The following is a 15,227-nucleotide window of genomic DNA, read 5'->3' as shown; positions in this document are numbered from 1 at the left end:
TAAAAAATTAAAACAAACGATTTCAGAATGTTTTTAATTTTTGGTTTAATAAGTATTGTTATTGTATAAACCTGTTTAAGTGCTCTGTAAGTTTTTGTAAACATCTACGTGCGATGTTTGCTTCACAGCGCTGTGAACATTGTTCAACAGAAGGAAAAGAAGCAACGAAAACCATTGCGACCGAGAGGATTGCCTTCGCGCACATAAATATTCCGCCCGCGTTCGTCTCGCAAGCTAAGGGCGCTTTCTTACTTAGAGAAATAATAAAGTGAGTATCAACTATCACAACTATCAGATGCACTTCGTCGCAGTTTAGTGCTTCCGGTTACATCGATACCAATTCCGTTCTAAAACACACCTAGAAAATAAATTTAAAAAATTGCATTTCTAGTTATTCCACTGAAATATTTCACAAAATAATAACCAGCCATAAAATAATACATCCATTGTATGAAAGATTGAGGTATTTTTATTCCTTGGTCGATAATTACACTTTCCGCCAACTGAGACGTAGAAATCCGTGAAGATATAAAATTTTCCAATTTCTATCGTTCTATCACATTAGTCGTGAGATCGCTCCGCCCGAATTTGTTCCGATTTAATACTAATAAAATACCAATTTGCCATCCCTAATGGGAATTACCAACTGAGAGAAGAAACGAATTCGATTTTCAATTTCGAGATACGCGACCGGCACGAGTGAGGTCAGGCCGATCTTCAGCATTGCAACGAAATTCTTGAAACGCCGTTGGGATTACGATTACACACGTACGTCGCACTTTTCGCGGCAACTGAAAGCAGCTCACTAAAAGATGTCGTAAATATTTGACGAGACGCGAACAAAAATTGCAACGCATCTGTTTTAATGTAACTAAAAATCGTCTTGCTAAAGTTTTTCTAAAATATTCTTCAACGAAGCGTGAAATTTCGCCAAAGTTTAATTGTTGTAGTTAATTGCGTAGTTAGTTCGGTAAGAGCTTTTGTTATAGTGTACGAAAGTGAATGGAAGCACTTGTTGGAAGCTCAACTCCGACGCTAGTCAGTAATGGAAAAATAGAGCGGGCTAAAACCGAAAAAAGAAAAGAAAAACGCAAAGAGCCAAGGAAAAAACAAGATAGATAAAGCGCATGAAAAAAAAAGAAGCAAGGAAATGGATAGAAAACTTAAAGGTAGCTAACAAATGAGGCTTTTATTGCGAATTCCCTTTGGTCTTCTTTTGGATGAACCAACTTCATGCTGGGGCGTGAATTATTAATGCGTGGCCATTATTCTGTCTTTTACAGACTCAATTTTAATCCGACAAATAAAACATCCGAAACAATAAATTACAAATTAGCAAAATCTAATAACGTGTTTAGTTTCGTTTGAATTTTATACGTTGCCACCAGACGATACCAGATTTAAATCGTAGAGGCCGTCATTATCGTTTGCGTTATCGTACTCCTCGTCTTCGGTGCGATAGTCGCCGCCCCGGCGCTTTGCGAGCGTCTTTTCGCCGCGCGAGGATCGATTATCACGATCAGCGTCCTGCGGACCATCCGCTTCCTCTCTGCCCAGGTCATAATCATCGTAGAGCGACGTCAGGCTGATCTCGTCGTGGCAATCGAAGTTGTACCACCAGTCGCATACTAAGTGCTTCTGATTAAAAGCGCTACCAACTGGACAAAGGAAGGATATCTTTGAATATTCTGATTCACAAACATGGAAAACCTTTAAAAATTAAAAATAATTTAATAATCTAGAAGAAACTTTGTTGTTTGTTTTTGTTTTGTGTTTTCTGGAAACTATTTGCAAAGTGTTTTCGTTGTGGTGTTTTGAGTTAATTAAGTTGGAATACCTGACATTCCGTTTCGACGTCGGCATAGTAACCCCAATTAACCCGACCCTGGCAGGAAAAGCCGGTCTTCGGGATGGTCTTGTAGGTGGGATAATCGCGTTTCGGCTCGCCGGGTATCGTCTCGAAGAGGGCCGTATGCTCGTCGGCGATCGGTTCGATCTCATTCGAATAGTTCTGATTAGCATCGGACTCCTTGCCCGAACTATCCTCGTTAGCGTACTGATTTATATCGTAGTTCCCGGTTAGACGTTTTCTTAATTGGGAATTCTATAAGTAAAAATATATAAAGTATCAAGAACTAAAGTATAATGTACTTTAGTCACGGCTTTGTCCGTGGCTAACACCCGTGACTAAAGTATTTTAGCCACGCCCGTGTATAAAATATCACTTTTTGTGTCTCAAAACCTTGAAAAATAGGCGTTTTAAAGGTGAAAGTATAAAAAATCGTAAAAATGTTTTCTTAACCTCAAAATAAAACAAATTAAAATTATTTTTATACTTACAGAGTGTAAATTATCCCCGCTAACAATAATTGGCACAAAAAACACAAAAATAACCAAACATTGCACTTCTTTCATCATTACCGAATATTATTCCTGCATTAAACACTAAACTACAATTTTCTACGACGTAGATGTATGAAAAGTAAAAGTTGCAGAGAGACTAAGGTGCACTAACGAAGAACTTGCAACAAAATTCGTGCAACCTTTATATACCTCGAAGAATCGATAGAGTTTCGTAAAAATGAACTTACCACTTGTGGGACGGTCGACTGTGCTGCGCAAAAGTCGTGATGAAGTCGTGATGCACACGACGTGCATGCGCATCTTCTGCACACATTAGCTCGCATTAGAAGCCGCAGTTTCTATGCATTCAAAAGGCATGCGTCCTCCTTCTTTGTCGATTAGTATTAGTCTCTTATTTCTTCTTGAGGTTGCAGTCAGTTGCAGAAATTGCGCAACCAGCGATGTACACGATCGTCGCCAATAAAAATCCACGACTTTTTATCTGACAAACGTAACTTACGCAGACCTTTAGCTGGTGTCTTGAGATTTACAAGAAATAAGAAAACAAGCCTTTATTCTACATGAAATTGTTTTAAGAAATGACACATTTTTAGATTAAGTAAAAATCGTGTGATTGATTAATTTAAATTTAATATTTTTTAGAAAAACATAGAAAATCAGTTAATATGCACGGTTGATGTGTAAAATCATTTCGAAAACGTGTGAGGTTTAATTGTACGCTTATTACGCTCGATGTAAGTTTCTTGTACTCGTACGCGTAATTAATACGCTATATTATATCACAACAACCAACTGTAAACGATGCAATGCTGCATCTCACTGGAGTTTCTGCATTCAGTATGTGCACATTCAACACGACAAGCTTGCAATTACTAGTTTTGGTTTGTGGTTAGTGAAAGACTAATTGTCTGACGACTGAATTGTATTCATTAATTCCTTATACAAACCAGAAGTGAGCTGAGATTTTGATTTCTGCAAAATGTCAATACATTCAAATCCAATGTGAATTTAAAGATTTATAAAAAGCAAAGTATGTTTAGGAATAAATTGATCGGTTGATATGTGCATTTTATGTCTTGTGTTCTTTGAGTATGTGCAAACAAATGACCAACTATCACGAAGAATTTGTCTATCTGTGAGTAGAACGTGAGAATTTGTAGCTATTCAAGCCTCAAACTCCTTTCATCTTAAAGAGACCTAGAGAACTGACACATTTTACGTTGAAATTTTCAAGTTTCGAGTGCAATAGACTTGAAATACAATTTTTTATTATTTTATTTTATTAAACACTAGCTGTTGCCCGCGACTTCGTTCCGGCAGTGTTTAATAAAAATGTAATTCGTTTTTACTCTCTTGTTCTAGACATACTCGTAGTAAGAGTCAATTCTATCAATAAGATTAGCAATTTTAATTTAAAGAAATTAATTATATAAAGTTTTGTCAATAATGCACTTCAGCGCGCCATCTCGAATTCAACTATTTAACTATAACTATGATTGAATCTCAATGTCAAATTTTATTCTATAGAAAAGAGCTGTTTTGAGGATTTTCCCGGCAATTATTCGAATTTTTCTCACCGTTTAAACCTTCCCTAGACCTCCACGAATAATTCAAGACCAAGATAAGATAAATCCGTTCAGCCGTTCTCGAGTTTTAGCGAGACTAACGAACAGCAATTCATTTTTATATATATAGATGAATATTTTGAATAATACTGTTAATACTTTGTATTACTCTATTCATATTTGTTTCCAGGCCCTTTCACAACGAATAATACCTAGTAAAAGCACAATTAATTAACCTTTTGTCTATGCGTATGACAGAATAGTTGGTTCCATTCACGTTTGCAGTAATATGCCCCTTTATTTCCTTTCATACTTCGAATTTCGAATTTTATGTGTTTTGTTTACGGTTGTTATTATCTTGGGTATAGTCTGCGTTGCATGTGCAACTGCTTGTTATGTTATTTAATGATGCTTTGTTTGAACAGTAATGTCGCTCAAGAGATTTATGTACTCGGGAAAATAACAAACAAGGCTCCCTATTAACATTCAGTAGTTTATTTATTTAATCAAAATTAAATGTTTAAACATTTAGTTATATAAATTATTATTATTTCTATTTATGTTTGTTTTATGATTTTTGGATGTTTTGTTTTCAATTCAGTTTGAAAACAATGTGAAAATCGAACGTTTTGCAATCACACATGTCCTCGATATTTATTTTCATCAATGCGTTGCATTGTTCGAAACTGCTACCCGATTATTACGGCTTTTGACATATTGTGCATTTCTAGTGAAACAATTAAGTGTGAACTATACACAAACGCGCAGAAATCAAATTATTTAAACTGCAAAAACTATTTTTGTTTTATTAAAATTTTGTAAATTTTGCACATTCTATCGTATAAAATAAGTGCTTACCAAACAAATAATGCAGTTGCTGCGTCTGACAAACATACGCGTACGAGTAAAACGGTAATGATTTACAAATACAAATAATAGTGCAATTCTTTATTAACATACTAAACAATCCGTGTTTGTTAAAACACGTTTTATTTGTTAATTACTAAACATTGTCCCAGGTATAAAAACGAAGTATCATTGCCCAATAGTTACATTCGATACATTCGAGGTTAAAAAAGAAATAAATTGTTCAGTTTAGTTCAATTTTAGTCCATTGGTAACATGATATCTCTCATCAATTTTTTAGTTGCTGCATTTACTATTATTGCTGTTTTTGTGGTGGCAAATGCGAACACATATGATCCACTTGGTGCAATTTGTAAGTTTATTTGAAAATAATTGAAAAGCAATATAGAACAATACGTTATTATTTGTAGATCAACTGGAAAATCCTTGAGAACGACTGAAATCTTAATCTATTACCGAATTAAATATTTAAACAATTAATTTAATAATTAAATAAATATTTATCTTGAATATCTAATTATTTTCTGTTTTTTTTCAATGGTAATCATTTTAATAGCAAAATTATTGTTAATAACTCATTTATTAAAACATATGTACAAAAGTCATTAAAACACTCATAAAATCATTCAAATCTTTCCTCAATCACACAAAATAAATAAATAATCAACACTTCCATACAATAATTCACAATTCATTCACACCGCAAAAAAATCACACATACGAGTAATACATTCACAATTCAATCAGTTTATTAGCTAATTATTGATAGATGGCGCGACGTCTCCTTTCTTCATGACGAATACGCTTGATAATCTTAGCAATTTCGGAGCGTGGGATCTTCTCAGCTTGACGGTTAAACACAGGAAACTCCTTGTCGGTGAACCAAGACTCACGTGCGAGTCCTTCGGCGATGCGCGGGTTCTTGTAGAAGTCGTTGGTGAGCTCAGCAGGAAGTTGCGCGTCACGTGCAGCGTTTGCCACTACAACCGGATGAGCAAGATGGCGTGGGTCAGCCGCGTTTGGAGCGTGCACAACGCCCACTGGTGGCGAATTTGCTTGATAAACCAGGTTATAATGTTGAGCGCTAGCACACGCCACAAAGAGGAGAATTGCGAATGATGAAGACAACATATTGCTAAAACAAAATAAAAAACATAATAAAAACATGTTGATGTTAATGACATTTAAGTGGGTTACGAGTAAACGCCGACCTTGCATGTAAAAATTAAGTTTCGGAACTACTTTTACTTTTAATTCAATTTGTGAAATGCCAATGTATTCAATATTCAGTATTTCAATGTCAAAATGCATTAAAACTGGTCTATATTGATCGGTGTAGCATTGAATGGTTTATTCACACAATCAGGAAGAACCGTGAGATGCAAACTGACACATTGCTACTGATCTGTCGCAGTTTTCAAGGTTTTACCATTCTCTTCGCGATTTTGTGCAACGTTTGTGTTTATTTAGAGTTAACATGATTTTATTATGAATCTACTAGCTGTTGCCCGCGACTTCGTTCCGGCTGTGTATAATAAAAATATAATTCGTTTTTACTCTCTTGTTCTAGACATACTCGTAGTAAGAGTCAATTCTATCAATAAGATTAGCAATTTTAATTTAAAGAAATTAATTATATAAAGTTTTGTCAATAATGCACTTCAGCGCGCCATCTCGAATTCAACTATTTAACTATAACTATGATTGAATCTCAATGTCAAATTTTATTCTATAGAAAAGAGCTGTTTTGAGGATTTTCCCGGCAATTATTCGAATTTTTCTCACCTTTTAAACCTTCCCTTGACCTCCACGAATAATTCAAGACCAAGATAAGACAAATCCGTTCAGCCGTTCTCGAGTTTTAGCGAGACTAACAAACAGCAATTCATTTATATATATATATATAGATTTGTAGTGTATCTTACTTTTAGATAAATTAATTGCACATGAAGCAGAGTGAAAATTCATTAGTAAATAATAACGTTCACGCAAGGCACGTTTATCAAAAACGTGTTTATTATTCGCATTGATTTCAAATTTTGCTAATGATTATTTTTATTTTCTCAGCCCGAGAATAATGACGTTAAATACAACAATAACACTAAATAACAATTTCAAAATTAATTTTCCATTCGGTGTTGATAGAGTTAAATATTAATTTATCTCATTTTACGTGTACATCAACAATTATTCGAGTTTATTTAATAAAAAATATGATATAATTTCAGGCTGTGATCCGGCATTGTCATTTTAAATCCGCGTGCGTGAATGCCCGTCCACGTAATCCAATTTGTCACCCTTTAAAGCCTTTTCAATTGCATTTGAAATTCGAGTGCGTGGAATTTTCGGTGATTTCGGCAGACGCAAAATGCAACGCAACGATCGATAAGCCCATTGAATTTGAAATTAACGGCACATGTGCGCGCAATAAACGCCGTCGAACGTAAATATTGTTTATTGTAATTTACTTTAGCGCATCGCACCTCGAAATGTTTGTGTTCGTTTCTCATCAAAACACTCTACCATTTACCAATTTCTATATATTCATATTCAAATATGTGAATTGTTTGAATGGGAATAAATTCAATCATGAGAATATTTAATAGGTTAAATCAATAATTTTTTGATTAAAATGAATTTTTTGATAAAATACGTAAATATTTGGTTGCGGTGATTAATTTAAACATAAATCGGTTATAAATTGATCTGATTCACTGATTTTAACAGGTTAATTAACAAGTTATGAATTATTACTTACAAATCTTGTTGATTTGTTAATCACACACTTCACCGTTGATAATACACTGCTTTAAATTACAATTAACACAAAATGTGTATTAGTGCGGTTTAAGTCGTATCGATGTTGACTGATGCTGTCATTCGTGTTGCATCAGCTTTTATACATGGTGCGCACGGTGCGTTATCCTTGCTCTTGGATCACAGATCAATGTTACTCACCTCCAGCCTCCTGGCGGTTTCTACCTCCTCTGGTAATCCCTAATCTAAACCATGCTTGCGTGTTCTGACTCAGACTCAGATACATCCAGTTTCTAATCCGTGCTATCTGTTCTATTCACATGTGGTTTACTTTGCAGGTATTTCATTATGAGCATGAACAAATATCCGAGTACGAGTAGACTCTCTGTATATGTGTGTAGTATTAATTATTCGCACGAGTGGGTTATACGACTAGCCGCAGGCAGAAAGCGTATGAAAGAGATAGGATAACATGCAAAGAGGTAATGAGAAGAAATTCCGTGGCGCGTCAACACAAGGACACTTTCCGGTTGGTTTTGAACAGGTACTGACACCGGAAGCTGAATTCAATGTGAGGAACTTGATATGTTGTACCTGCAACTTGGTACAGCAAGTTACAAAGTAGTCGTGACCACAATTATCGATTAAATAATTATTTAATCAACTGCAGCAGGCTTAGTAAAATTATGTACATTGTATATGTACCTAAGTTAACTTTTAAGCCTCCAAAAAGTGCAGCATTGCGTTTGTACATAAATAAGCAGCTCTGCAGCACGTAATGTTTTATTTTGCACATTTCTGTTTGTATATTTTTCGTGCCAGTAGGCTACGTTTATTCTGGTTGTTTTGTCCTGCCAACAATACTCGACTCTACTTGCTTGAGTCGCCAAGGTAAGGTCGAACGCCTTGACGAGAAACAGAGTCAAGGGCGTTGTCGCTATTTCGCGTTCGTACCGTTTACGCCTTTGCATAGTATTCATGCTATTCATAACTACATATGTTTGACATGTTTTGTACCTGTTTTATTTATTTATACTCACGAAAGAAGGAAATTTATGAATTTTCTTATATTTTTGAGTATGTTATAGTCGTATGTTTGTTTTCGATAAGTTTTGTACCTGTTTTGTTTATTTGCAAATGATTTATTTATTGATTTAGCCATGAAAATAATTATATCTTGCTAAATTTTAATGATATTGAGATAATAATCTTATATCCGCATTGGAAGAAAAATTTAGGTCTACTGGTCAATGGGTAATGTAAATGTTGATTAAAACATTGCAAGGAAAGACCTTAACTTTGTCAAGAACGTTCGTTGACATTAAAATATCTTTTGGTATTGAAATTTATGATTTATAAATTTCACACCTTCAGAATAAATTTTAATTATTGCTTATTATTTATTCTTATTGAATTCCATTTCTCATTCGGTTTACCGCAGCAGGGTGTCGATAGAAGTGACTCGTGTTCAGGGCACCGTAGAAGGGTCGCGATATAAGTGACTCGTGTTCAGGACGGTGGATGACGGTGGACACGTGGATGCTTGTATCGCTGACTCCCATGCCAATTTTTTCTTATGAATTAAAATTTCATTTCTTAAATTTCCAATTTAACTACATGTAGTTTATTTTATAGAGAATTGTCCGTAGATTAAAACTTGGCGATTTGTTCCTTTCTATCTCTATCTATTGACAATATGTACTGCATACAAAAGTGGAAACACGAGGAAACATTAATTGTTGATTATGTTGTGGCCTAGTCGACGTTGCGACTTTGGTTACACAGACTAGCTGCTCAGTAAATGATGCACACAAGAAATTTGGAAAGATACTAGTTTATTAATTCTCTTTACTCCTATTTAATATGTGTTTCTCTAATACGTCATGTACAAGAGTCCGATTTATGACGTACGTCTGCTAATGATATAAGTCTAAGTTCAACAGATTAGCGGAAGCAAATACGGTATAGGAAAAATACATTATTTGGAAACTTAACTTGTACGTAAATATGATATATAAATGTCTAATCGCAAATTACTCTATTGCTATGGGACAACGGTCGTAACAATTATAATAATCTAAATTGTGGGACTAGTATCTGTGGCATTCATAGATGGCACTAGGATGCACTAAAAATCATAAAATGATTATATTTATCGACAAACGTGGCCACGAGAATAGTTTTATATACAATGCTGTTATCTGCAATTTGGTGTAAACAACGTTTTTGCATGTGTCCCGCGCGCTGTCTTCTAGCGCTGAATAAACTTGCTGCATGCAAGTCTAGTGTAGTTTTTATCACAGGTACCGTGTCTATTGCAATTCGTGTCCAAGGTGCGTGCAATCGACGCGCTGCCGGCTTTGCGCATCTATTGCAATTCACGCACAAGGTCGCGTGCAATCGACGCGCCGTCTTTGCGCATCTCTTACTTTCTTATCATATACTGTCCCGTCGTTGTTTACGCAGTTTCGGCATGCACTATCGCTGGATTGCAGCCAGTCGTGTTTTAAGAGGCTTATATCGTTTATTCGGACTTCAATATTCTAAATTTGTGTTAAACTCGAAGATCAATCAACTATTTATTTGTACTTTGCTACTATAGTAATTTGTTTAATGTTCGGAAATGCCGGTTTTTGATCGCGTTTGTTATGTATATTACAAGTCACGTGATAGTGGATTTGATAACATTCTTCACTCGGCGTTGTGTTTGGTGTCGGTTACTAAATTAATCGGATATATATCGCCCCCATGTTGATTCTCATCATTAAGAAAGATCCATCAGGCTCGTGTAAGAATTTTTTAACTAAACAGCACAGATCGTTTATTTTGTGTTGATTGTTAATTATAACATAATTCAATTGTATGAAATATTTTTGTTTTAATTTATGTTTTCGTTTAGTTAAACTCAGTAATAATTCAATTTCTTTTCAATTTCTTTTTCACTTTGATTAATTGATTAATGTGTGGTTAGTTTTCTGCTTATTTTCTGCAGCATGTCGGATGTCGCGGTGTTGTTCTGAAAACTAAAACGTAAGCGCATAGATCTTCAGAAACAATAAATAACTCAGGATTAGACGTGACAGGCCACGCGTATATTTCATTTCGGCGCGACGCGCATTATCATTATTCCATTAGGATGGCCCGCGCTGTGAAATCGAATTGCCATTACGAAAAGCTCCGACAGCTCCGAAAAGCGTACTTACTCTACACCACGCGAGTTACTACTTGTTGTAGTTGTGTTCCAGCACTAGTACTCACTGTTTAACCATACCATGAGTACATTGTGTGCGTAATAAGTCTGCGAGCAATCTACATCGATTTGTACTTTGTGCTCTGCGCCGTTTTGTATGCTTGAATTATTTGAATACACAAGGATATGAATATAATACGGTTGTAGTTTCACTGCCATCAATGGAACGACGCAGCCTCTACAATTTCTAGCGATTTTACAGGGCTTTTGTGCGTTTTGGGAAAAGCTTTGTGAACAAGCGTATTCCATGCAAACGAATACAATTGACATTGCGCGCATATTTTCGGCTGTATGCGTAACCTGATATACAAACAATCATTATCGAAATAATGGAACAACTGGATCATATTTACATTGTTGAATGAACTATATAAACTATAAACAACGCTTGATATCAATTAGAATATTTAAAGTCGCATTCTTTTGATTTTTATTCAAAAATTATAAATTTCTGAGTTTAAATATACGTGAATAGACTCTCTACGTGAATGTATTTGAGCCTATATAGAGGCAGACAGACAGAAGCGATAAATTCCAAGGACAAGCCGAAGAGGACGTGTTAAAAGGACGATAATTCAAAGCGAAGCGTGAACGCACACGAAACAACTCGTGACGTGTTACTAGGGCACTAGTTTGTTTGTGGCAGCGCGCACATAAACTTCCATCTCATACTAGACCAGACAAAATAAACATCAACACTCTGGATGATAGAAATAAAAATAAAACTAAAATCACACAATTATAAAGTATTTACATTTCCATCACACGCAAAATAAAATATAAATTAATATTATTTTAATAAATTTTATTTATTGAGTGTAATGCGTTGTGTATTCGCTCTGTATTGAATTGTTCAAGTGCAGAATAGATTCAGTTGGTGCAGTGCACAGTGGCAGCGGGAAATACGCGTTGTACACACGGGAAAACGAAAGGAAATAACGCGGGAAATGTTCGCGGGCGCGGAAATACCAGAATTGCAAGCGAAGCGAAACCGGGCGCGGCAAACTCGATTGAAATATCAATGCCTACTGTCCCTTTCCGTTCAGATTCACAGCAAACGAATTGAAACAACATTCGCCGCACATAAATATTGATGTTTATCTTATCAATCTTTATTTACGTTGGAAAATTACAATAACAAGAAAACGCCTGCGTCGAGTTTATTTTTGCAAAGCTATAATTTTTATAATATTGCTGATCTTTTCATAAATTAAAAATAAAACCACGAAAAAAGATTTAATTAAGCGGATGACTAAGGCTTAATTAACATTGTTTGTTTGATAACTAGTGGTAGTGGAGTTAATTAGGTAGTAATTATAAAACTTATTTTTTTTTTTTGTGTAAAGTGATGATGGCATCTAAATGCTATGAGAGATTTGCTGGAATTTTACAGGAAATGTTGTAAAGTTGTAACAGCTCAAAAATCGTTTTGAAACGTTTTGAAGTTGAAACTGCAAAATTGTAGACTTTGAGTCTCAGAGTTCACGAATTTCTTCAAGAGTCCAAAACGACTATGGCGACCGGAAGTCGCTGAAAAGTTACAAAGTTCGCCGAATGCTTACGGAAAGTTCAAAAAGTTTACTTTGAGCATGGACCTAAAATGTTACAAATGTTAATCGTTTGCACACAAAGTCAGAGTTTATCAGCAAATATTATAATTTTTATAGCCTGATTAATTAATATTTTTCAAGTTTTTAAAAATAAAAAAATTAATTAAATGATTTTTTAAATTTATGCTTTGTATTTATCTCGAATTTAAATTCTTGCTAAATAGAATCATCAGTGGTCATGCATACACTTATTCATCACTTCCGGCGGTTAATTTTTCGTTTTTGCTTCGTTCATTTGCCTCACATTTAGCAGACTTTTTGGTCTTTGTGTGTTTTGTAAGCACTGTCGAGTTCATTCAGTGCAAATGTTCAATGTTCAAATCTGCGAATCGTGAAAATTTTTCCAGCCGTCCGAATATTTCACGTTCCAATTGGGAGCAGATTTTGCGTTTTCCAGCTACCGCCGGCGTCTGTCTAATCTTGTCGCAATGAGCGAGCAGCGAGCAAACGTGCGTATTCACTGCCCATCTATTCACCCTCCAGCGCGCGCATTTCTCGATTCAAGGCTTTGAAAACGTCGAAAATCGAAGAGAAAAGCCCTGCATTTTCATGTTGCATTAATACGCATATTAAAAAAGTTGCGTTTTCCTACTTTATGAACAAGTACCTAACCGAGTGTGCGCTCGGTGTTTATTTCGTTCAATTTCACTCAGTGCTATTGAAAAATTCACAAAACGAACGCGGTGTTTTATGAAACTGACAATATTGACTAGGAATCAATTTCTTTCATATTTTTGCGAGTTGTACTTTCAGTATTCAGTTGTGTTTAGCGTTAAAACTACATTTTGACGTTGAAATACAACAAAAAACTCTTATTTTGTTTGAAATTCTTATAATAGTAATTTTCATAATAATTTCCAGTGAAGTATAATTTGACATAAACCTCACAAAGGTACATTTCCCAATAATTGCAAATATTTGCATAAAAATAACTATAATCATCGTGTTAACGTTTTCACCCGTCTCTGTTGAACCAAAAAAAGATTACCGAGTTGATTACAGCTTGTAACCAAAGATCGTAACAAAAGATGTGGAAAAATCCAAACAGAAAAGTTGAGAAAACGCAGTGCATGTTGAGTTTTACGTATGTTGTTGCATGTGTGTTGCGCGACGGTGGATTTTGCTTACTTTGAGATTGTCGGCGAAATAAAAAGGTCGTCGAGGTGGAGAAACGAGCCGACTTCGGGGACGCCAGGAAAGCCGTAAACGCTGCACGGCGGAAACGTCGTGAGCATTATTAGAGGGTGGTTAAGGGCTGTTAACGTTTGCGACGACTCGCGTATAGAGACATTACGATAATGCGCATATTATGATAATGGCGTCGTGTTCCGTTTCGAATGTGGCGAAATCACTGAATGATATTGTGATCGAATCTTACGTTAACTGCACTCACAAAATATAAAACACTTTTGTGTTTTACTCCGTGAATAAACAAGTAAATTTAATTCAATTTATACCGATACCCAGGCTTATTTTAATTAACTTTAATTATCTTGTCACTTAAAATCTTACTCTTGTCTTAGGCATTGCTCTGCTTTCTTCCGCGTTATCTGCGCTACATATAAATGAGCTGCCGTCGTCCTCAACGCCCAAACAGAGTCGTTATTCTCTCGCAAAACGTTTTCTTCACTTGTGTTCACCCGGTTAGAAATTCGCGGCACGCGCATTGTTACTCACGATAAAATTTCGGCAACGTATTTAATGCGTAAACAAGTAAGCGAAAATAAACGAAGGAATAAAATTGAATAAAATACGCGATTGAAATTATTTCGCGCGCGCAACATTTTGATGGAGAAAGAGCTTCGGGACAAAATATTCCGGCTGAAATATAATGAAGACGTAAACAATTTGATAAGGAAGAAACCAATTGGAATGAACATCATGAAAGAATTTAATTTAACGTTAAAGAATATTTTCTCGGAGTGTTTTGTATAAGAGGGAGAGAAGAGAAAAGAAAATAATTTTTTATCGCAGTTTATATAAAAATGAAATTGTGTACTTGTAGAGTGTTTAATTATATTTGAATACATTAATATAATGAAATAAATTTAGATATTTATCGTTTTATTAATAAATAATAATTGTAATGTTTTTGCGGGTTTAAAAAGATGAATATTTTCATTGCTTTGTGTGTTTTGTAAACTCGAAGAGATACAACATCAGTGCAAATTCATTCATACGAGTGTTCACTTGAATTCATGTTGGCAAAAAGCAAAAAATGCATGTCACATTCGAGCGCGTTTCCATTTTCGGTTTTTGCTTCCGTTTTTTTATCTTTTTCATTTTGATTGTGTATAAAAAGAAAGCCAAACACAATTTCAACAATTTCATCATTCTGCATCGACTGATAATTATCAGTAATATATTATAATATATTTGAAATCATTTATTAGTGTCAGTTTATTATATAATTAAAAAAGAAAAAAATATAAAAATATAAAAAATTTGTTGTACGATTTGTTTTTGGTTTTGAAAATTTTTGAAGATTTTTTAACTTAATTAATTTTTGGTGTATTTTCAAACACATGGAGTGTGAAATTTAGCTCTAAGCTGAAAAGCCTAATGCGATTTACATACACGGCAGCAGGTTGTTTTCGCATTCATACTCAAATCGCTATTTTATTTAAAGCCGCACCCGGCGAGGGTGAGTTAGGTAAACACTGACCGAGAAATGGATCATATCGCTTCGCATTAAAAAATTACGCAATTTGTTAACGCCAGCGGTGGTGTCGGTGAGAAGTCCGTACCGATGGATTAAAACACGCACTCTACACTTTCACTAGCTTAAATATTTTTTCTGCAAAACATTCAACT

The 15,227-nt window shown here is 35.0% G+C and overlaps 3 protein-coding genes across 4 annotated transcripts in view; 1 reads left to right on the top strand and 2 right to left on the bottom strand.

Annotated features, from left to right (window-relative positions):
• Sol1 overlaps nt 1-15,227 on the top strand; it is a 110,826-nt gene that overhangs the window by 4,485 nt on the left and 91,114 nt on the right. The gene's annotated exons all lie outside the window — the stretch shown is intronic.
• LOC135791273 (glutathione S-transferase 1-like) overlaps nt 1-15,227 on the bottom strand; it is a 58,752-nt gene that overhangs the window by 23,755 nt on the left and 19,770 nt on the right. The gene's annotated exons all lie outside the window — the stretch shown is intronic.
• LOC135790423 (uncharacterized) lies at nt 1,088-2,516 on the bottom strand. Its single transcript, XM_065300631.1, has 3 exons — nt 2,341-2,516; nt 1,838-2,104; nt 1,088-1,710 (listed from the first exon to the last, which is right to left on the bottom strand). The coding sequence occupies exons 1-3, from the start codon at nt 2,416-2,418 to the stop codon at nt 1,372-1,374; spliced, it is 684 nt and encodes a 227-aa protein (XP_065156703.1). The 5' UTR covers nt 2,419-2,516; the 3' UTR covers nt 1,088-1,371.

Source organism: Atheta coriaria, unplaced genomic scaffold (assembly GCF_025399875.1).
Source record: "Atheta coriaria isolate IRGN ID8LTWV9N9 unplaced genomic scaffold, Caltech_Dcor_3.1 hic_scaffold_4_pilon, whole genome shotgun sequence".
Taxonomy (NCBI): Eukaryota; Metazoa; Arthropoda; class Insecta; order Coleoptera; family Staphylinidae; genus Dalotia; species Dalotia coriaria.
The sequence above is the reverse complement of the archived record's forward strand: the minus strand, read 5'-3'. Positions and strand labels throughout refer to the sequence as shown.